This window comes from Lucilia sericata, unplaced genomic scaffold (genome assembly GCF_015586225.1).
Source record: "Lucilia sericata isolate MDLA Ls3-8-SP2 unplaced genomic scaffold, ASM1558622v1 Contig000289F_arrow, whole genome shotgun sequence".
Taxonomy (NCBI): Eukaryota; Metazoa; Arthropoda; class Insecta; order Diptera; family Calliphoridae; genus Lucilia; species Lucilia sericata.
This window is the reverse complement of record NW_023994314.1, coordinates 254,588-277,049: the sequence shown is the minus strand read 5'-3', so window position 1 is coordinate 277,049 and position 22,462 is coordinate 254,588. Positions and strand designations below refer to the sequence as shown.

The 22,462-nt window shown below is 31.2% G+C and overlaps 1 protein-coding gene across 3 annotated transcripts in view; it reads right to left on the bottom strand.

Moving 5' to 3' along the window:
* Nucleotides 1–22,462, bottom strand: part of LOC119603296 (forkhead box protein O) — a 103,120-nt gene that overhangs the window by 8,817 nt on the left and 71,841 nt on the right. For all 3 annotated transcript variants that reach the window (XM_037955289.1, XM_037955288.1, XM_037955287.1), the window contains exons 5-10: nucleotides 19,142–19,434; nucleotides 16,982–17,230; nucleotides 16,486–16,660; nucleotides 16,177–16,411; nucleotides 15,759–15,880; nucleotides 13,340–14,282 (exon numbers count right to left, since the gene is read on the bottom strand). In XM_037955289.1, the coding sequence (XP_037811217.1) occupies nucleotides 13,893–14,282; nucleotides 15,759–15,880; nucleotides 16,177–16,411; nucleotides 16,486–16,660; nucleotides 16,982–17,230; nucleotides 19,142–19,434 (1,464 nt within the window). In that variant the 3' untranslated portion in view covers nucleotides 13,340–13,892. The remainder of the gene's footprint in view (nucleotides 1–13,339; nucleotides 14,283–15,758; nucleotides 15,881–16,176; nucleotides 16,412–16,485; nucleotides 16,661–16,981; nucleotides 17,231–19,141; nucleotides 19,435–22,462) is intronic.

Below are 22,462 nucleotides of genomic sequence, written 5' to 3'. Positions count from 1 at the left end.
CACAAAATCTGGTATCAAGGAAATCGGTACCCAAAAAGGCAGAGTTTCGGATTTTGCTTTGTCCCTGTTATTGGAGAGGTCCCTTTGTGGTACACGTAGTAGCTGTGGTTTAAATCCAAATTCGAGGGAAGAGAATGTTGGTTAAAAGACTGATATACGTTAAAGTCTTTAAATCTGGATAAGTTCGGTGCTGTTGCCGAGACAACAGGTACCCTACAGAGAAGTGACTGTTAGACTAAGCGTTGAGTTGGTGTCAAGTTAAAATATCTCGAAAAAGGAAGGAGATGTAACAGAGTTTAAACATTTATTTTAAAGTCGACACATTGGACTTTCAGATAATACAAAAAATTTTATAAAGGGCCAACAATGGGGGTTTTTCAATTTTAAATACATTATATCTCAAAAACTTGATCTGATAAATCTTGTGGCCAGATTTGGATTTCACGTAGCTCAATTCTTTAGAAAAATATCTCGGAAAAGAAAGGAAATGTAACAGAGTTTAAACCTTTATTTTAAAATCGACACATTGGACTATCAGATGATAAAAATTGGATAAAGATGTCTTCTCACCGTTATAAAGTCTCTAAATGTACAACAACGGTGTTTTTTTTTTTTATTTTAAGGAGACGATAACTCAAAAACTTGATCTGATGAATCTTAAGGCCAGATTCGAATTTCGCGTAGCGCAATTCTTTAGAAAAGTACAGTCTGGACTTTAGGTTCTTTGTTAACCTGTTTAAATGTAGGGAACTTTGAGATAAATCTGATATTTGAACGTACCATCACTCGACTATATATTATCAATGTGATTAGATTTAAAGTAGCCACTTGAGAAGATGATAAGCTATCAGATATTCGGGAAGATTTTTATCTTCCTGCTGTCTGTATATTGTAAACATCTGGTCGTGATCCGCCTTAAACTCGGATTCTTCAATGCATAACATAAAGATTTTAAGATTAAAAAATCTATATGTAAGAAGATACATAGGTTAAAATATCGGTTAGAAATTGTACAAATTGTGTTTTAAAAAATGGATTTTCTTTTCCCCCATTTTATCCCTAGCTTTAACACACTTGAAATATCCATAATTTCTTATAAGAAGGGATGGAAACCTTCTTCCTTAAGATTTTAATAATATGGTGTCGCACCGTATTTGTATCATCAAACCACTTAAATATGTTCATATTTGCCAAGCTGTCAACCATATAATTTGTACTTGATTAGACAATAAATTGTTATAAATATTCAACTATACTAGAGCATGTTATGTACTTACTTAAACATATGTACACGCGCATAAATATATAATAAACATACATACTTATACATATTGACACAATATTACATATAGTCATCAAGTTTTTTGTTTGCAAATTTTATATTTACGTATTTAAAAATTTATAAAGCTTTTGCAGGTAAAAGTAATAAACCTTATGTCAATAAACCCACAAACTTTTAAAGAAATTATAGCCCAAAGCTTTAAAATATATTAAATTATATATAAATATATAAAAAAAAATCAAATTAGAAAACTTGTGCACAATTTATATGTAGTATAAAAATCTTATTAAAATCTTATCACAACATAATTATCACAATAAGTATCACATACGTATTTACTACAAATATGAAAATAATTTCGCACAAAAAAGGGGCTACTTAATGGTCGTTGATATTTGACTAAAAAGATTAAATTTGAATATTTATACAATTCTTCACAAAAATCAAAAAAAAAACTAATACAAATTATTCCCCCCCCCCCAAAAAAAAAACTGTAAGTGTTGATGATAAGCAAATGTGACAAAAATATTCATGAGTACTGAGATAAGAGTGTTGAAAAGAAAGTAATTTGCATATAAAATCGGCCTAAATGTTATGCTTAGAAATATACCATAAATAAGCGCCAAAAATTATGCTATAAAATTTTAGTACATTCTCTTGCCACTTACAGCCTAAAAATCTACTATACAATTTATATTTTTGGCTTTTTATATAAGCGGGGTGTTATAATAATCATAAATTCTAAACTAGTTGTTGGCATTACTTTTTTTTCAGATTTTTTTTTTAACTTCAATACAGTCATAAAATTTTAACAGATTTTTTTTTCATAAATTAGATTTTTATGTTCGCTTATTTTCCTCTATACGCCAGTTTGTTCTCTCAAGGCTTTTATAATTTGTCACAATCATTTTTGCTTCTTTATGCACAATTTTATGTCATTCTTATGGTGTTAGTTTTAATATTTATGTAATTGTATGTAATTGAATTTTATGTCTTACATTTAATCTAACATTTTTTTTGGGTAATAAATTAGGAAATTATTATTACTGGTTATTAAATCTTTTTAATAACAATTTATTTGATAAAAAAAAAACATACATACATTTTAAGCAAATTGATTTAAAAACTAGCTAGTTTTGGGAAGAAAGTATCCGTATCGAATAGGTATGTTTTTTGTTGGCCTGATCGATTTAACTTGACAAATGTTTACTATTAATATTGACGGTTACTCGTTTCCGTCTCTTTCTTCTTAATCATACATACAATAAGCATTTGATTTCTCAAGGATCTATTGCAAATAGGAAGGTATAAAACCCTTTCCACTTTCGCAAAAGAGATGTTTCCCATTAGATTAGGAAGTTCTGATACTGGGATATGAATTTCAAATAAAGTGCATCCAAACTAGTCTTGTTTATTACTAACTGGCATTTTGAACCGTTATAGTCATTTTCTGAAGGGGGCCTTAGATGGGGGACCGATCTTTATAAAATTTGACAGAGAGATTTTAGTTCCGATGAAACATGTTTGTGTCTAATTTTGTTGCTTTGATGGCAGTTTGAAGCAAGTTATGAGCGTTAAAGTAATTTTCTGAGGGGGGGCGTTATATGGGGTTTTGGTCATATGCTTACAAAATGAAACGACGATATTTTAGTTTCCATAAAACATGTTATGTAGAATTTTGTTGTAATATTGGTATTTTTAAACTAGTTATGATCGTTAAAGTAATTTTCTGAAGGGATCTTTATATTGGGGGGTAGGGTTATCGGCCGATCCTCATAAAATTTGAAAAAAAAGACTTTGGTTCCAATAAAATTTGTTTATGTCAAATTTTATTCCTAAACATGCTGTTTTAAACCAGTTATCCGCATTATAGTCATTTTCTGAAGAGGACCTTATATGAGGGCTAGGTGAAATCGTAGACCGATATTGCCCATTTTCAATACCAAGCAAACCGCATCAACTAAAAATATGCAAAATTTCTCGTCCCGTTTGGACTCTATCGTGTTTTCAGCAGACAGACGGACGGGCATGGCTAGATCGTCTTAGAATGTATTAAGGACCCAGAATATATATACTTTTGTGGGTCTTGCAAAATCTTTAAAAATTATTAATGGGAATATTTTTGCGCCTATAGGCGAAAAATTGCAAAAAGATGTTCGCCTCAGATTTTCTGAAAATACATGGTGAAAGAAAACTGAACTTTTGGATATTGTAAGACCAGTGATGCCAAGTGTAGGGATTTTTCCCTTTTTGTAGGGAATTTTTTCAAAAATTTCACGTGTAGGGAAAAAGGGAAATTTTTCTTACTATTGTAAAATTGTAGGGATTTTTCAATTTCATAGTTTTTAACAACTAAAAATATACTCTTTCATGTACTAAACGTTAAAATTAAAAATGAAATCAGTTTTAAGTGTATCGTTAGTAAAAATTCCGCTTGTAATTTCTACAATATATGTACCTACATATCGCTACAAGACTGGCATAATCCAAAATTCGGGTTTCTTGAACTGAGGTTTACAAAACATACTAAAATCTTTTATATAGATTTATCAAATTTCAAATATGTCTATTATTTTCGATGTGAAATCGATTTTTTGTAAACGTAAAAACTAAAACCCACGTTTTCGGTAATATTAGACAACTAAAAATTTAATTTCAATTTAGATGAGAAACATATTAATCTCAACTATCTGAATCTGGATTTTTAAAATCCCTTGATTTGTTTAAAAGTTATTAAAAAAATTGTTAAATGTCATTAAATATTCATATCCATTTTTCTTGAAACGACTTTTTGGATTATGCCAATCCTGTAGGGCGATATATTCTGACTCCTTATAGATAGAGTAGTCGGGGGCTTAATGCAGTAACTCAGGATTGAAAGAATGAATTTAATGTTCTGAAAATTTATAAAAGTAAACCGCAAAAAGTAAACGCAAAAGTAAACCTTATTCAAAATAATTATTTTATGAAATTTTTTTTGTTGGAGGTACATAAAATAAATTTTTAACATCGAATCGTGATACTGCCATAAATCTTTCAATTGTCTTGTTTTTTTTTAATCTTAACTGAAGAGTCAGGGTTGGAAGATTTGTATGATGTAAATTGAAAGAAAAAAAATTTAAAATTTAAATTCTACAAATTTCATTCCTAAAAATTAAAAAAATACATATATACATATATATGTATATAATAAAACGGAGCTAATATTTAAGTTTTTTATGTATTTTTTTAAGATAAACTTTGAAAAAAAATGGAAAAAGTAGTGTAGGGAAAATGTAGGGAAAATAAAAAGTGAGTGTAGGGAAAAAAGGGATTTTTTCTCATAAGCGTAGGGATTTCTGGAAAAAATCTCCTGGCATCACTGTGTAAGACCAACATTAAACCTTGAAACATAATAAGTATATTTTTACAGTATATTTTTACGACCCTAAAGAATATATGTAATTCTGAGTCCTTATAGATAGCGGAGTCGATTTAGCCGTGTCCTTCTCTCCTTCTGTCTGTCCGTATATATGTTGAAATTAGTTTTTATAAAACCTCAGATATTATTATTAAAATAAGTAATATCGGTCCATAAATTACGAAGGCAAATGAACAAATCCGAGACAAACTCTGAAAAATTAAAAAAAATAAAACAACAACATTGTTCGATCAGTAGAAGTATTTTTAAATATTTTTTGAAAAATTTACTTTTTAAAAATGACTGAGGATCACGAAATGAAAAACAAAAAAAAAAACGAAGGTTTTCTCCATTGCATTTATAGTTTCAGACGTATGTATATCATCCGGTTCGTGTATAACGAGTTTTTTTCTCTTTTTGTCGGACTGTGTAATATAATTTAACTATTTCACTATTTTCGTCCCACCCTAATGTAGATAGAATAAATAGTTGAAAGGGAAGATTTCATATCAAGATGTAAGTAAGATCACATGGGAGTTTTTAAGTCTGGTCGATTTAACCACCCAGCAAAAATAAAACGAAGTACTTCCAAAAGAATTTATCACCACTTAAAAAGTAACACTAAGTGATATTTTTTGCCTTCTGTAGAAGTGATGTTTAATGACTTCCGAAGAAGCGAAAATAATTATATTTTTCAATGCTGAAGACATATTTTTTTGTTCTTACATTTTTATGTTATCTTTTTATAATCACCATCAAAAAAGATGGGGGGTATATTGATTTTGTCATTCCGTTTGTAACACATCGAAATATTGGTCATAGACCCACAAAAGTGTATATATTCTGGATCCTCATTAAATTCTAAGACGATCTAGCCATGTCTGTCCGTCCGTCCGTCTGTCTGTCTGTTGAAAGCACGATTGAGTCCCAATGGAAAGAGCTAGAGGGTTGAAATTTCACATTTCATACAAGTGGCCCCTCGAAAAGCAGCTTTAACAGCCATAACTTGTTTAAAAATACGAATATAGCGATAAAATTCGACATAAGTAAGTTTCTTATGATCCAGTCACTATGCAAAATTTTATGAGGATCGTTCCATGATTGACCCTACCCCCCATATAAGGTCCCCTTCAGAAAATGACCGCAACGCTCATTAATGGCTTATAAATGCGAGTGTAGCGATGAAATTCGACACAAATAAATTTAATACAAACCAAATTCTGTCTACCAAATTTTATGAGGATCGACCCATAATTGACCCTACCCCCTTATATAAGGTCTCCTTCAGAAAATTACTTTAACGCTTATGATCGGCCTAAAAATACGAGTATATAGATGAAATTCGACATAAGTAAGTTTCATTCGAGCCAAACGAGGTTTGATGGTGGGTATATTAGATTCGGCATAGCCGAATATAACACTCTTACTTGTTAATTTTGTATTAAATATGTATGTCTATTTCCCTTATTACCTATTACTTATTGAGAATGACTTCAGAAGTAGTGAGTTTGGAATCAAGTAAAAAAGACATCCCTCCTATGACAGTTTTTCTTTCAATACTTCCATAGAGTAAATTCAACTTCTTTTTCGCTTCTTTGGAAGTTGTATTTCGTTGAATATTTAAACAACTTCAATAGCTATTTACAACATATGCCAAGCATTCACTTTAAATAATATTAAATTACTTAAGTGAAAATGTCCAAAAAGGGACAACTTTTAAGTGGTACTATGTTACAACATAACGACACTAAATTATCATGTAAATTAAGTGAAAACTTTCGTCCTTAAGTACAAATTCTGTATATTACCAGTCATTTAAGCTGTAGCTACTTGTAGCTGAACAAATTTTTATACACTAAGCATAAGAAAATTTTATGAAAAATTAATTATGTCCCCGGGGTCTAAACGAGCAAAAGCAACATAAATAAAGGAACAATTTAAAGGACTTTAAAGCAGAGATGTGTAAAATAAATACCTGTCCTTTTTAATTTACCATCTAATTTTTTTTTACAATTTGGTTTCAAATCAAGCGTAAAAAACGTAGCAATTTGTTGCAAATAGTCTGGCGTATGGTTGGGTGTAAGTAGCAGAGTAGAGTACAATATCCTGAGGTATAATTAATTTGTGTGTATTAAATTACTAATGAAAAAAAAGTTGTATATTCCAGCAGAGTATGAAGAGTTAAATTGTTTATGAAGCTTTCAAATAGCTTTTCCACTTTGACCGCTTTACCAAATGTCCATCACTATTAGATACTGTTACTGGTATACTTTACATACATACTTTTAGTGTAAATTATTTAAATTCTTGGAAAAGTAGAAAAAGAACTTTCTTTGGTTGCCAAAAGCAAAAAAAAATAAAAGAATTTTTTTGTTAAAAAGTTGTAAAAAAAAACTGATGATAAAGAATCTTTTTAAGTCAGTTTTACAGATAAATTAATTTACGACAAACAATTTTAACGGCCAGTGAATTTTGTTGCCAACATTACCACCGTTGGTGGTTATGACGCCATGCCATGCCACCTTCATTTAGGACCAGGCCACTTTGTTAAAGTAATTCATTTGTCTTTTTTTTCTGTTTATTCTTTTTCTTTTTAACTCTCTTGGCAACTTTTGTAAGCTGTCAGTACGCATTTTCTTCAACTTTTTTTTTGCCGTTGACTTCCATTCATTTGTAGAGTTTTTTTATGCTCTTTGTGGAAAAAGTTTTTTTTGTCATAGAAAAAAAGTTTTCGTTTTTTTTTTGCTTTAAATGTTGTCCAACAAATTGAATTTTCCCTTAAGTCTCTGTAATCCAACAATTAGTGGCAGTAAAAAAAAATTCTTCTCTTTCTCTTCTCGTACAATTTTTGGACAAGTGGCATCGTAAAGTTTAAGTAAAATGTTTGAATAGAAAAAAATTCAAAAAGTTTGACACAAATCATGCTTCTCATAAAAATCAAATTTTATAAAAAGTTTCAAATTCAAATTCTATTTGAGTGAATTAATTTCGTTTGTTCTTTTCTCTAATAGAGCGAATTACTTATGTTGCAATATGATTTGATTTGGTATGAGATAAAAGTTACTACTACTTTGTTAAAAGTAAGTGACAGTTAAATTGGAATTATGTTAATTTTTATTTTATTTCCTTCATAGATTTCAAGGTGAATATTAAAATAGGTTTTAGAAAAAAAAAGTGGTTAATAGATTTAAGACATAATTTAAATTTCTCAAGAACTCATTTATATTTAAAATATATTTTTGAATTTCTATGAGAATTTCTTAAATGTTTGCGGAAGATATAAAGGATTTCCGAATTTTGAAATTTTCTTCTTACCTATTTTCTTATTTTCGGAATATTTCAAAAAGTATACTTTTGACCCATATGATATTTACAAGACATATTCATAGGTCGTGTAGCTATCATACACTCAAATAATCTTCAAAATTGATTTAAGATATCATCATTTAAGAATGATAAAAAAAACTGCTAGAGCCATGCCTAGACCCGCCTTAACAGAGTATGTATGTGACAAAACTGTGACACTATTCTTCAAAAACGTATATACATATGGGCGATTCCCTGAAAAGGTAAACCACGACTGAAAAAATATATAATACAAATATGATCTTTTGTAGCACCAAAGACGAAGACTGTTGAAAATTTTTGAAAACGGACCCGCAAATATCACTTTTTACCTCATAATTATGTTAATTATAATACAATCCCTTCAAAAATCGGCAGATCTAAAGCCATTATGCCGATTTTCATAATGATTGGACCTCATTTGACCCCAGTTCCATTCAAAGTTTAATTTCAGAAAAACACTTAAACTCCCGTAACTCACTTCTAACCACTAGTATTATAATAAAACAAAAAAGATACACCTACAGAATTCGCAGATTTACGTAAATATTTACATGTACTTTAAAATCTCTTCCGTTTTTTGTCGCGTATGATATCGCCATATTTTAATCCATATTTTGGAAAACATAATAAGACAACATAAGACTTTTTAAATCAGAATACTGACAAGGAATGATTGGGCCGCGAACACTGTCCTAAGGGACGATATGATCTCAGTCTACACTGATGGTTCAAAGACAAAAAGAGGTACAAGCTCGGGAATTTTCTCAGAGGAACTGGACCTTCTGCTGTCTCTTCGAATACCTGATACCTGCGCGATCTTCCAAGCAGATATATATGCCGATACAGCCACGAGTGGTCGACTATAAATATCTACTTGGACAGCCTTGCATTAATCAAGACTCTTAACTCCAATATTATCAGGTCCAAATGTCTTCTCAACTATATCCGATCATTAGCAGTACTCACACAACATCACATCGAGTTGATATGTGTCCCAGGACATGAGGGCATTCGGGGAAATGAAATATCTGATAATGGGCAACTAAAGGTCCATAGACAAATGGGCTTTGGGTGAAACGGAACTCAGGTGGTCGAATATCACCAACTGCAGAATATCGAGATTGCTCTGGACCACTCTGACAGAGGTTGGAAATAGGACTCTTTTGTCTTTTAATAAAAATTCGACCTGGCTTCTCACGGGTATAATTACTGGGCACTGTATGATAGGACATATGTCGGAGCGTATCGGTTACCTTCGTTATAGCTATTATAGAAGTTGTTTAGATGAGGAAGAGGTGGAATCGGTAAAACACCTTCTATGTGATTGTCTATCCTTACAAGAGCGAAGACTAATACATCTTGGTAGTACTCTTTTTCATGATCTGAACTGCCTAAGGGAAGTGAATCTGGTAAATATGGTTAGTTTTATCAGAAGTAATGGTTGTTTCTCACGAGGACAACAGGAATCACATAGTTAACGAAACTAGGGAGATTAACCATTTCCCTTTATGTGTGAAACATCAGCTATTAAGGTACCACAATGAGCCAAAAGGCCTACGAGTGAACTCGCTATGCGAGCAACCCACACAACCTACCTACCTTGGAAAACAAGATTCCGAATGGGATGATTACATTTGCAAATAAAGTATTCTCTGAATGGAACATAATGACAAAATTGTTTTCCAAGTACTCCTATTTTTACAAAATCTATACCACTCTGAAGGCGTACGAACGTCACATACAATCGTATGGAATTGCTCATATATGGGTGTCACATTGTGGGAGATTATTTGGTTGTAGAAGGAACCATCATTATATCAGATATATTATTTCTGTCAGCAAATATGATTCAAAGGGAATTTAAACTTTGATTAGGAATTTAAGATTTAGTTCATAAAGCGGCTTTAATCTTTCTAATCTAATTTTACTTTTACTATGGGAGAAATGAGAAGTGCAGCCCGAACAATTTATAAATAAAATCTAATTTTCTTCAGTCATATATTAAAAATTTATAAATATTCTAAAAATTAGCATTATAATTTAAATATCGAAAAAAAAAACGGAAAACACAAATCTAAAAACTTTATATTTAAGGACATAAACTCCTCTGCTTGAAAATGACTCCCTAACAACCTATTACGGTAATTGTACACGTGTAATTGCCCGCAAGATTTTCTTTCTATATATTTAGGGCAATTACAAGATTTTTTTATTAGTATTATTATTTTGTTATTACACATAATTGATGTACTCTTACTCTAACAGAGCCATCAAGTGATTTTGTACTTCTTATTTGTCCTTTTTTTTTTTAAAGCCACATTGAGAGATGTTCTTTTTTTCCCTTAACATTTCTATTTCAATTGAATTTGTATTAAAAAAAAAACATTGCTGGAAATTATTTTAAATATAAAGATTTCTTCACATTTTTTTCCTACATATTTTCATACAATAATAATTTGTCTATCAAGTGGAAAGAAAAAAAAAACGCGTTGAAATTAGAACAAATCGTACTGCGTTCATAGTGTCTAGAAGAGGGGGTGTAGAATTGCTTGTCGTTATGATTGCTACAAAGGACTTAAATATTAAAAACTGTTGGTGGTATTTGTTTCAGAAAGTTTTCTTTTATAAGTACTAGTATTTCCTTTCTAATGCTTTAGTATACAAACATGAGGTTTTTTTTATAAATTTTTGTTTTCTTGTCATTATTGTGAGTTGTATAAAGAAACACTCTGTTCAGTTTATAAGAAGTCATTCTGTCAGTGATTTTTTTTTCTTCTGAATATTAGAGGATATTTAATGTAATGAATTAGAAAGCAAGCGGAAATAAACATTAGTGAAGGATGTAGAGGCGTAGAATGTTTGATGTACTTGGGGGCGACTTTAAATTTTATATAAACTTTAACTTTTTTAGAATGATGGATTTTGTACGGCGTATAAAATGTAATGTTATTTTCCGAAAGCCGTAGGTATGAACCCGTATTAGTCTGAATGAAAGCTAGAACTGACTTTTTTGCGGTAAACAGCCTTGCATCAATCAAGACTCTTAACTCCTATATTATCAGGTCGAAATGTCTTCTCAACTATATACGATCATTGGCAGAACTCACACAACATCACGTCGAGTTGATATGGGTCCCAGGACATAAGGGCATTCGGGGAAATGAAATATCTGATGAATGCGCAACTAAAGGGTCGTCTCTACGTAACTCATGCACAAAGGAATATTCACACTCACTTGTTGACCTTATCGAAGTGATAGACAAATGGGCAATGTGTGAAACGGAACTCAGGTGGTCGAATACATAAACTTTAACTTATTTAGAATGATGGATTTTGTACAGCGTTTAAAGTGTAAAGTTATTTTCCGAAAACCGTAGGTATGAACCCGTATTAGTCTGAATGAAAGCTAGAACTGACTTTTTTTGCAGTAAACTATATATCGGACGTGAATCTCTGTCCAGACTGGACACACAGTACTAAAGCAGTAATTACACCAATTTGGACAATCAGAATCTCACAAATAGAGGGCATGTGGTGAGCATAGTGAAACATTAGAACACTTCCTCAAACATTGCCAAGCCTCGGTCGAAACTAGATATCGGATATAACATCCCTTAAAAACATTGATAAGAACATTAAAGAAATTACGTCCAGGAGACTAAGTTTCTGAATAGAACAATAATAATTGCACTTTAAAGGTGATACAGTCGTCAAGAAATTTCCATACAATAGACCCTCCTGTCTATTGATCAGAAAATGAGCCTAGAAAACCGATTATTTGTACAAATGTCTCTTGCTTACATCTAATATACTGTATCACTCACATTAGGGTGCCTAACTTTAGGCTTTATGTTCTAATAATGAATGGAGATCAGTGATCAATCCAGAATTAGTTCCATAAGATTTCTGATTACATTTTTCACGATCGATTTACGTTAAAACTTTTTGAAATTCGAATTTTTAAAGAGCATTCAAATAAAACTAAAATTTAGGCAATACTGTTTGCCCTTTTGGCTAAAGATCAGTTGACAACTAATGCCATAAGAAAGATCCTTAGATAAGGTTCACAATCGATTCCGATTATGGTTGGAAATCAGTTTAAGACGATAATGTTCTTCAATCTTTTAATTTGTTCAATTGAGGAGAATGTTATAAGAACTTCACCAAAATCCTAATCATTGTATGTTATTCAGGATAAAACCTTTATTATCTTAGTAAACATGGGATAATTATGGGATCATTTATTGAACCTTTCGGGAGAGTATTTGGTTGTAGAATAAAACCTCAGTGTTTATTCTTTTTGATTGCCTACGAGAAATAAGAGTTCTGAATTACGCTCAGATTCTTATCATCAGATATAAGAAGTTCGGCAGCAATTACGTTGTATCTTATACCCCAAATTGTATTAGAGATGCACAATATTTTTGTAGTGTACTTTGGAAAATAAAAGACACTATCGGTTTAAATGAAAGCGAGTCGATCCCAAGCTAAACCCCAGTCAATATTATCTTTTGATTATGGAGAACTTATGATAACTATGCGATCATTTATTAAACATTGTGGGAGATTACTTGGTTGTAGAATGAGACTTCATTTTATTCTTTTGGAATGCCTACGACAATGGTTCACAGAAGATGTATAAACTCTGTGATGAAATATGATTCAATGAAAACTTAAAATTTTATGAGCGATTTAGGATCAGATTTAGTTCAAGGAGCTCAAAGCTTCTTTCTAATCTAGCATCAAGTTTCTATATCAAATATAGAAAAAATAGTACTTTTACTTTTAACATGAGAGAAATAAACTTCAGAAGTATATAATCAGAACTAACAGATTCCTCAGTTACGTCCCTGTGGATTACAAAAATCCAGTAAAAATATAATATATTTTTAGCCAAAACAGCAACTTATTTAAAAAAAACATCCCATCTTATTCCACGAGCCTGATTTCACCAACAACTTAAAGATAATTTAATAAATTAAGTGGGTGGTGGTAGTTGTTGGTATGAGCAAGTTTGATCCGGGGAAAAAATGTATAAATAAAATCAAATTCAAGTTGTTTAACATGTCTACGCAACATAAAAATTACAAATTTCTTAAGAATAGATTTAATTTATTCATCTTATATAGACATCTAATGCCACCAAAAAAATAATAAGAAAAAAAACATTCATATTCATAATTCATTTGTTGGAAAATTATATTATTAACATAATTTATGCATAAATGTCAGTTTAAATTAAACGAAACTAAAGTAGAGCCCTGTATAATAAATTCATAAAAATTGTTTTAACAAATTTCAATACTTACTTTGTTTTGTTTATAAATTTTTCAACGTTGCAAAAATTTTAAAGTTGTTGAGTTTAGATTGGTTGTTGTTTATTTACACTATTGTCCTTAAAATAACGGTTATTATTTTGTTTGAAATTATTAAGAAATAGTTGATGATTGTTGGTTGGTTGGTTGTTTGCAGCAGTAGTTTTCGGTGTTATTCCTAATACAATTAGTTTATAGGTTGTAGTTTTCTGATGTCCTGGTTAGGGATTTTGGCAAAATATGATTCCTTTTTTTTCTATGATACAATTCTTTTAAAAAAATATATCAAATAATATAAAATTTAATTAAATTATATTTTATATTATTTAATTTGATAACTATAGATCTTTTGGCGTCCAATAAATATGTTTATATGTATAATCTTGTTCTGAAATCCTTATTGCAGGATTAAAACTTTCTCTCTTATATTTTTAGTTTTTAAAGATTTCTCTGTAAATTTTGCCTTTAAACTATAATTGTATCTGTGTGTTTCTTTGCCGTTTTTTATGTGTTTCTATTGTAAGGAATAATAGTCGACCCGATGATATCAATGGACCCATGAGGGCGGTGTCACCACATTCTGTTGGGAATATTGTACTCTGGCGTTGAGGTTGGCTGTCGGTGCTTGTGTTGACAATTCTAAGCCAGTTGTCATTGTTGTTGTATTATTATTGTTGTTAAGCATTGATGGCAATTGTTGATGATGTTGTTGTTGCTGTTGTTGTTGTTGCTGCTGCTGTTGTTGTTGTAATTGTGCCTGCAATTGATTAAGTTGTTGTTGTTGTGTATTTAAGGCTGATGCAGCCGTAGTTGTTGTACTACCAGCAACCATTAGTCCTGTATTACAAACACTATTATTCACTGTACTACTGTTCACAGCTGTCAAGGGTATATTGATGTCTAGCAGACCATCAATACTAATTTCTTGTTGCATTAACTGGAGAAGAGAAAGACAAAGTAAAATATATGTTTAAAACTTTTTAAAAGGTAGATATTTTTCAAATGGATCTTTGGCCTAATTGAAGCACACGATATCTCAATAAAGTTGGAGTTAAATTTGAAATTACATTCAATATTGAATATTGTAATCCCAAGAATCTTTTTAAAACTAAGTGCCAAAACTGAGTCCATTCGACTCTACTTGATGGTTTGTTCATAGTGAATCTTCACTATAACTCATTCCAATAAATATTTAACCCACGACCAAAGTCTATTTATACCCTACACCACTATAGTGGGGAGGGTATTATATGTTTGTGCTGATGTTTGTAACGCATACAAATATTGGTCCTACATCCATCTTAAAGTATACCGATCGACTTAGTATCACTTCTGAGTCGATTAAACGTTCTGCGCAAGCTACAGACCACAATTTTCAAGATATTTTGATAAAATTTGGAACATACGAGTTTTTCGGCACAAGGACGATGCCTATTGAAAATGGTCCATTATTGCACCTATCCCCCATACAACCTGACCTTCCGATTTTTGGTTTTAAACTCATAACTACGTCAAATATACTACTATCTCACCAAAAATTTGCACAACTAAGTGTTATATAGGCATAAATTACCATGCATAATGATCGGCCGTCGTTTGATCCCTAGCCCCCATACAAATCCCCTTTAAAAAATATCTTAAACGTTCAAAAATTTACTAGTACCGCGATGAAATTCTGCATAACTAACCTTTATATAAAAATACATCCCTCTTCCCTATTTGTTGAGGATCGGCCCATATTTGACCCTAACTCCCATATAAAGCCTCTTTTAGAAAATTTTTAAATTATACCTATGGTGTAGGGTATCATGTCCGACATATCCTACTAGTTTTCCAATGGATTGACCCGCACCGAATCCGAATCTGGCTTTAAATTTCTGCATCGAATCAGTTTTTTTGAGATATCGTGTTCTATAGATTGAAAAAACTACGTTTTAGACATATTTGAGAAATTTAGAACAGCGCGAAGATTTATTAAAACTGTAATATCATCTGAAAGTCTTATCTGTTGACTTTGAAATAACTTCTGTTAAATCTTCTTCTTTTTCTATTTAGGATATCTCAAAACATGATGTGATGGGGAACTTCTGAGATTCGAATCAAGCGTAGCTCTTTGGTTTTTAGATTTTCAAGTTTTTCCCAAGTTTTATTGACCTATGTAATCAATCAGCGTCATAAGAACAAACTCTCTTAATGGACATTACTGACATACTCCGTATAAATAAAACGTCAATACTGAAGCCACAAATATGGTCCGAATTTAGAATACACTTTTTTCATTTCCTTTTTCTGGAAAATTAATACGTCCGGGAACTCCCAAACCACTAATTTCGAGAAAATACCTCAAATGAAAATTAGATTTATACGATATTAACTGAAAGTTCAGATATTGATTCTATGTCCATCTTCTTACCTCTTCAATATTGCACTCTAAACCACCTTGAAAACTTTCAATATTAAATTCGTCAATTGGTGCCTGCTCATTATTCAATGCACCCAAATATTGTCCTATTAAAGTTGATGCGCAATTATTATCTGAAAAAATAAATAAATAAATAAACAATAATTAATATGCAACATTTCAAGGGATTTACTAAATATAAGACGAGATTATGTGTGGCAGCGAGTGTTGATAATAAACCAGCCGAAAGATAAAGATAATGACAACGATATTAAAAATTCAAATAAAATAACAACAGGTTAAAATCAAAACACACATCACATCCTTGTAGACAATAAAGGATTCGACAGGAAAATAGGAAAAAAAGGTGTTGTAGCAAAATGATGATTGTTGTTGACAATTATTTTTTTCTCAAATTGTTACTGCTTACCTTCTAAATTTGAGCTAAGTTGTTGTGTCTGTTGTTGTTGTTGTTGTTGCTGCAACTGTTGCTGCTGCTGTTGTTGTTGCTGTTGTACCATTAAGACATTAGAACCACTATTATCGGACGTTACCCCTGATTGGCCATCAATGACAACATTTGTGTAGGTATTTAAGGAATCCGATGAAGGTTCACTATTTTGATAGGCGGGTGACATTGTATTTACTGAATTTGGTGAGAGACCCTTGAAAGATTTATAAAGCAAATTGAAAATATTAAGAAATACAAACAAAAACAACAAAAATAATTTCAACTTACCTCACGTGTTGAATGCAAACAGGTGCAGGTTAATGAACGGTGCAACATACACTGTTGAGTTGGTAAGTTGCTGTAGCCCTGTGAGAGGGGTCCATTAAGCGTGTAGGTTTGTTGTTGTGTATTGGTAGGATATGGTGGTGGTGGTTGAGTGGGCATGCCCGTGCCTGCACTAAATCTGTGCCAACCGTATGATCGTTTGGTTTCAAAGATAGTAAAAAAACAACAAACAAAACTAGACTTTATTTATCTGAGCTACAATTTAGTCTCACAGTTATTTCATTTATAAACATAGAAACTATTAAATTTTATTTAAAAACTACCAACATTTATTTAACATGCCACTAAATATACAGCTACATGCTTTTAATGTTAAAATTATAGAATAAAAAATAAAAATTATTTTTATTTTTTTTTTTTTTTTTCAAATAAAAAAATAAATTTTAAATTAAATTAAAAATGTTAAACAAAGACAAAAAAACATAAAATTAAAACTGACCCTTGTTGCTGTTGTTGTTGCTGCTGCTGCTGTTGTTGTTGTTGCATTAGATCCTTTTGTAGTGTCAATTCTTCAGCCATTGAACCAGCCAATTTATCCATGGTGGCAGCTGGTGCTGAGTTTTGATAATCAGAAGGAAAGCCCCATTCAAATTCCAAACCAACAACATTTTGTCTTGGACTTAAACGTCCACAGGAACTAGCATTCGATGAAGCACGTTGACGAAAGTCCGGCGATATGGGAAAACCACTGTGATTTTTGTTTTGTAATGTTTGGTTTTTTAATGAAATAATTCATTGTTTTTTTTTAAGAAAAATTAAAATAAAAAGAATAATGTTTAAAATTAAAATGAAAAAAATTAAATAAAAATAAATAAATTCGATTTGCAATAAACTTAAAAATTATTTATTAGTTGAATAATTGCTGCTAGTGGTAATTTTGAATAAAAAAATATGTTATTAGTAACATGCTAAAAAGGTTTTAAAATTTTAAGCTAAATTCTAGAATTTTTATTTATTTATAGAAAATTTGATAAAATAAAATTTAAAATATTTGTACAGTTATGCGGAAAATTGTCTATAAGGAAGGTTTCAGAAATTCACTCCCCACACATAGGGGAAAAGAAATAAACACGCCTGGTACCAAATTGACACCAACTGTTTATAATTTTTTAATAACATCCGTTGTCAAAGTATATACATACGAACGACAACACTATGTAATGTTGACAACATTGCAACAATTCGTTGTCGAAATCTAAATTTTATACACATCCGTTGTCTTAATGTTAACAAACGTGGTAAGCTCACTATTGACAAACAAACCGTTGCCAATAGCCAGTTTAACACGTTTGTTAACATTTAGACAACGGATGTGTATAAAATTTAGATTTCCACAACGAATTGTTGCAATGTTGACAGCGTTGCAACATAGTGTAGTCGTACGTATGTATATACTTTGACAACGGATGTTATTGAAAAATTATAAACTCTTTGGTGTCAATTTGGTACCAGGCGTGTACATTTCTTTTTCCCTCTGTGCAGCTGCTTTCGATCGGACTGTATCGTGCTAGGTCGTTTTGGGATCTAATAAGAACTCAAATATATAATCTTTAGCGGAACTATAAAGTTTCGATGTTTTAAAATTGAACTTACTTTTTACTACTTTCGATTGACATTGATCTTGACCCTTTCTTATTTGAATCGAAAAAAAGTAATAAAAACCCACTATATTTTAATACCTTTAATTTATAATTTATAATTTTTCAAAGTTTCATTGGATGTACCGAAAGTGGCTCATACAACTCTATTGAACTATGAGTTCACTGATCACTTAAAATCTAATGTTAACGATTTACAGAGTCCAGATTACAGATTATGGAGAGAAGTGTCTACATTTGACGTGAACAGAAGTTCGAAAAAAATTGGTAGATCCTACCACATTATTGGTTTTTAAAATGATCGGTCTGCATTTGATGTGAACAGAAGCCCTAGATGTAAACCAAAGATTTCGGAAAAAGCCCGACACAGTATCAGATCTTCCATACACTTAGATCTCTTGTGAACTCCTTTAAATAAAAACTGTTGGTGAATAAACCTTACAGAGTGATCAGGGATTCAGAACTGACGCCCTTAGATTCTAATCAGATTTCATCAGGCTAAAGGTCATAAGTATATCGTTTTTAAAAATTAAAAGGATCGTGAATTCATATACTAGGGAGATATAAAACAAATTTAAGAGTCATATAAATAATAAAGATTCTTAAGACAAGCATTTTTCTAATATTTAACCTCAATTATAACTTTATATCGAACAGTTTAAGAATCACTGACTTAAATTTTTTATATAAAAATTTAAAATAATAAAAAATACTCTATTTTTAAAGAAAGCAAGAAAATTAAAGCTATTTTTTTAAAGAGCAGTCAAAATTTTGAATAAATTTTTCAAGCAAGTGATAAATATTTTGCATTTAAAATATTACTACTACTAAACTACTATTTGCAACTATTTTTTTAATTATGTATTAATTTTTCATTACTAAGGTGATTATTAATTAGCAAAAAATAATAGAAAACTAAAAACTATAATTTTATTAAAGCAAATCACTACTTTATTAAAGCTAAAAAAAATATGAAATATACTTTAGCATTAAATAGTTACCTATGCAAAGGACTTTCAGGAAAATGATCCAGACCCTCACTTATACTACTGCTAGGCGAGGGGGTATTATCATTGAGACCCGTTACACCAGCTTGACGCAAAGCTTCAACACGTTTTTTGGCACGCCCCCGACGTTTCTCATAACGTGACGTTTCCATTGAGGCAGCACGTCTACGCACTGATTTACCCTGTTTAGCATCAGGATTCAACATCCACCAGGATGATTTGCCAGTGCCCTCATTTTGAACACGCATAAAACGATTATGTAAAGAGAGATTATGTCTAATTGAGTTCTGAAAAGAAAGAGAGAGAAGAAAACAAAAATTTTATAACAACATAATTTACAAATTTCTTTTGATTTTATTAGTTTAATTTCTTTTTTTCGATAGCTAAACTGTTACCCATCCCTCTTAACTCTTGAATTGACTTTTGTCTTTCTTTATAATTTATGTTTAAATTGTAAAATCGATAACGATAAAATCAAACACAAATCACTTGTCGCGTTTGCAATTATTATGCTTGACAATGCCAATTTTTTGATTTCATTTTTGCAAAATTTGCACAACCCAATCCAAAAAATTTAACCCCCTTACGAAAGTATTTGTATGTATTTCTGCCATTTCCCCATATAAGATCAATGTTGATGTAACAATTTGTAAGCACTGGCATGAATAGAATTCAATAAAGTGTGTTGTATACCACAGAAGACGAAGAAACATTATAACTTATAGTTAGTTATGAAAAATCCAAAAAAAAAGAAAAAAAAAAATATTATAATAAAGATATAGAACACAAGACTTCCTCCCTGAAATTATACTCATACAACTTAAATGCCATTCAATTGTCTGACGACAGTTTTATAGTCTTTTCTTTACTCATTTTACATTCTGCGAATAAAAAGAAAAGAAGCTGAAAAGAAAAACTCTAGGAAAAACCATACTAATTGGATGTTGGCTTGTGTTTTAAACAACCTAAGACGCTACATCAGCATCAACCTTCATTTAACGTTTTCTATCTTAAAGATATATATTTTACTGCTCTCCTCACTCACTGCCACCAAGTATTTACGAATATATACAGTCATGGAAAAGCATCATCACTTAAACTGTCAATTCATATTTTATAACACGCAGTCATAAATATGTTGCAAAAAGTAACATTTCAACATTGCCAGTAGTTGGAGTTGATATTCACTCATTCTCCTAAGAATTAGATAGACGGACGAACGAACCGACAGAGGTTGGTTGGTTGGTATCAATGGAAAATCTATAAAAAAAAAACTGTAACAGTCATAAAAATAAACGGATACAGAAGGTTTTGTTGAGAGTGTGTGTGTTTGTATGTGATAATGTGAATATGTGTTTGAAAACCACCTTACATTAGCGTTTTTTCCCACACACATACACACATACATACGTTTTCATACGAGAGGACTGACAAAATGTCTATAAATTGAACAAAGTTTACGAGTAGTAAAATGATTTCATGGATTTTTAACAACAAATGTGGTCGGGCTTGTAGGTTGTTAGATCATAATCTGAAAATAGCTTCAGTTATAGACTGATCTTCACGATTCTATAATTTGGTTATAGTCTAGTCTATAGTCTATAGTCTAGTCTATAGTCTAGTATATAGTCTAGTATATAGTCTAGTATATAGTCTAGTCTATAGTCTAGTCTACAGTCTAGTCTATAGTCTAGTCTACAGTCTAGTCTATAGTCTAGTCTATAGATAGTCTAGTCTATAGTCTAGTCTATAGTCTAGTCTATAGTCTAGTCTATAGTCTAGTCTATAGTCTAGTCTATAGTCTAGTCTATAGTCTAGTCTATAGTCTAGTCTATAGTCTAGTCTATAGTCTAGTCTATAGTCTAGTCTATAGTCTAGTCTATAGTCTAGTCTATAGTCTAGTCTATAGTCTAGTCTATAGTCTAGTCTATAGTCTAGTCTATAGTCTAGTCTATAGTCTAGTCTATAGTCTAGTCTATAGTCTAGTCTATAGTCTAGTCTATAGTCTAGTCTATAGTCTAGTCTATAGTCTAGTCTATAGTCTAGTCTATAGTCTAGTCTATAGTCTAGTCTATAGTCTAGTCTATAGTCTAGTCTATAGTCTAGTCTATAGTCTAGTCTATAGTCTAGTCTATAGTCTAGTCTATAGTCTAGTCTATAGTCTAGTCTATAGTCTAGTCTATAGTCTAGTCTATAGTCTAGTCTATAGTCTAGTCTATAGTCTAGTCTATAGTCTAGTCTTAGTCTAGTCTATAGTCTACTCTATTAGTTAGTCGATCTAGTCTAGTCTATAGTCTAGTCTATAGTCTAGTCTATAGTCTAGTCCTATAGTCTAGTCTATCGTCTAGTCTATAGTCACTCTATAGTCTAGTCTATAGTCTAGTCTATAGTCTAGTCCTATAGTCTAGTCTATAGTCTAGTCTATAGTCTAGTCTATAGTCCTAGTCTATAGTCTAGTCTATAGTCTAGTCTATAGTCTAGTCTATAGTCTAGTCTATAGTCTAGTCTTATAGTCTAGTCTATAGTCTAGTCTATAGTCTAGTTCTATAGTCTAGTCTATAGTCTAGTCTATAGTCTAGTCTATAGTCTAGTCTATAGTCTAGTCTATAGTCTAGTCTATAGTCTAGTCTATAGTCTAGTCTATAGTCTAGTCTATAGTCTAGTCTGTAGTCTAGTCTATAGTCTAGTCTGTAGTCTAGTCTATAGTCTAGTCCATAGTCTAGTCTAGTCTATAGTCTAGTCCATAGTCTAGTCAGTCTATAGTCTAGTCTATAGTCTAGTCTAGTCTATAGTCTAGTCTATAGTCTAGTCTATAGTATACGTCTATAGTCTAGTCTATAGTATAGTCTATAGTCTAGTCTCAGTTAATCCACATAAGAAACTCATCACTATCTTAAATTCTCTAGACTTCGATTTATAATTGATCTAAGGCTCTCTTCTGAATATGATCCTGATGTTCATCGATATTGACCTAAAATATATGAGAAAATAATGTTAGAAAACCGAAGGGATAGATCTGTGATGATCACTGTGTTGTTCAATGATTACATAAACGTATAGACGGACATCATTAAGATTGATTATGAATCCGCCGTATCAACGATCAATCTTTCTGATAGTTTAAGTTATTAGCACAATCATTTTTTAATTGACTAGGGTCAATTTTGGACCGATCTTTATTAATTTAATAGAGTTTAGAAGCCAATTATGATGACATTAAATTAATTTCGGAAAGGATATTTATTTGAATCCTAGGTGAAATCACGAATCGATTAAAATGTGGCCTGATCTGAGGACTTAGATCTAAAAACGCTA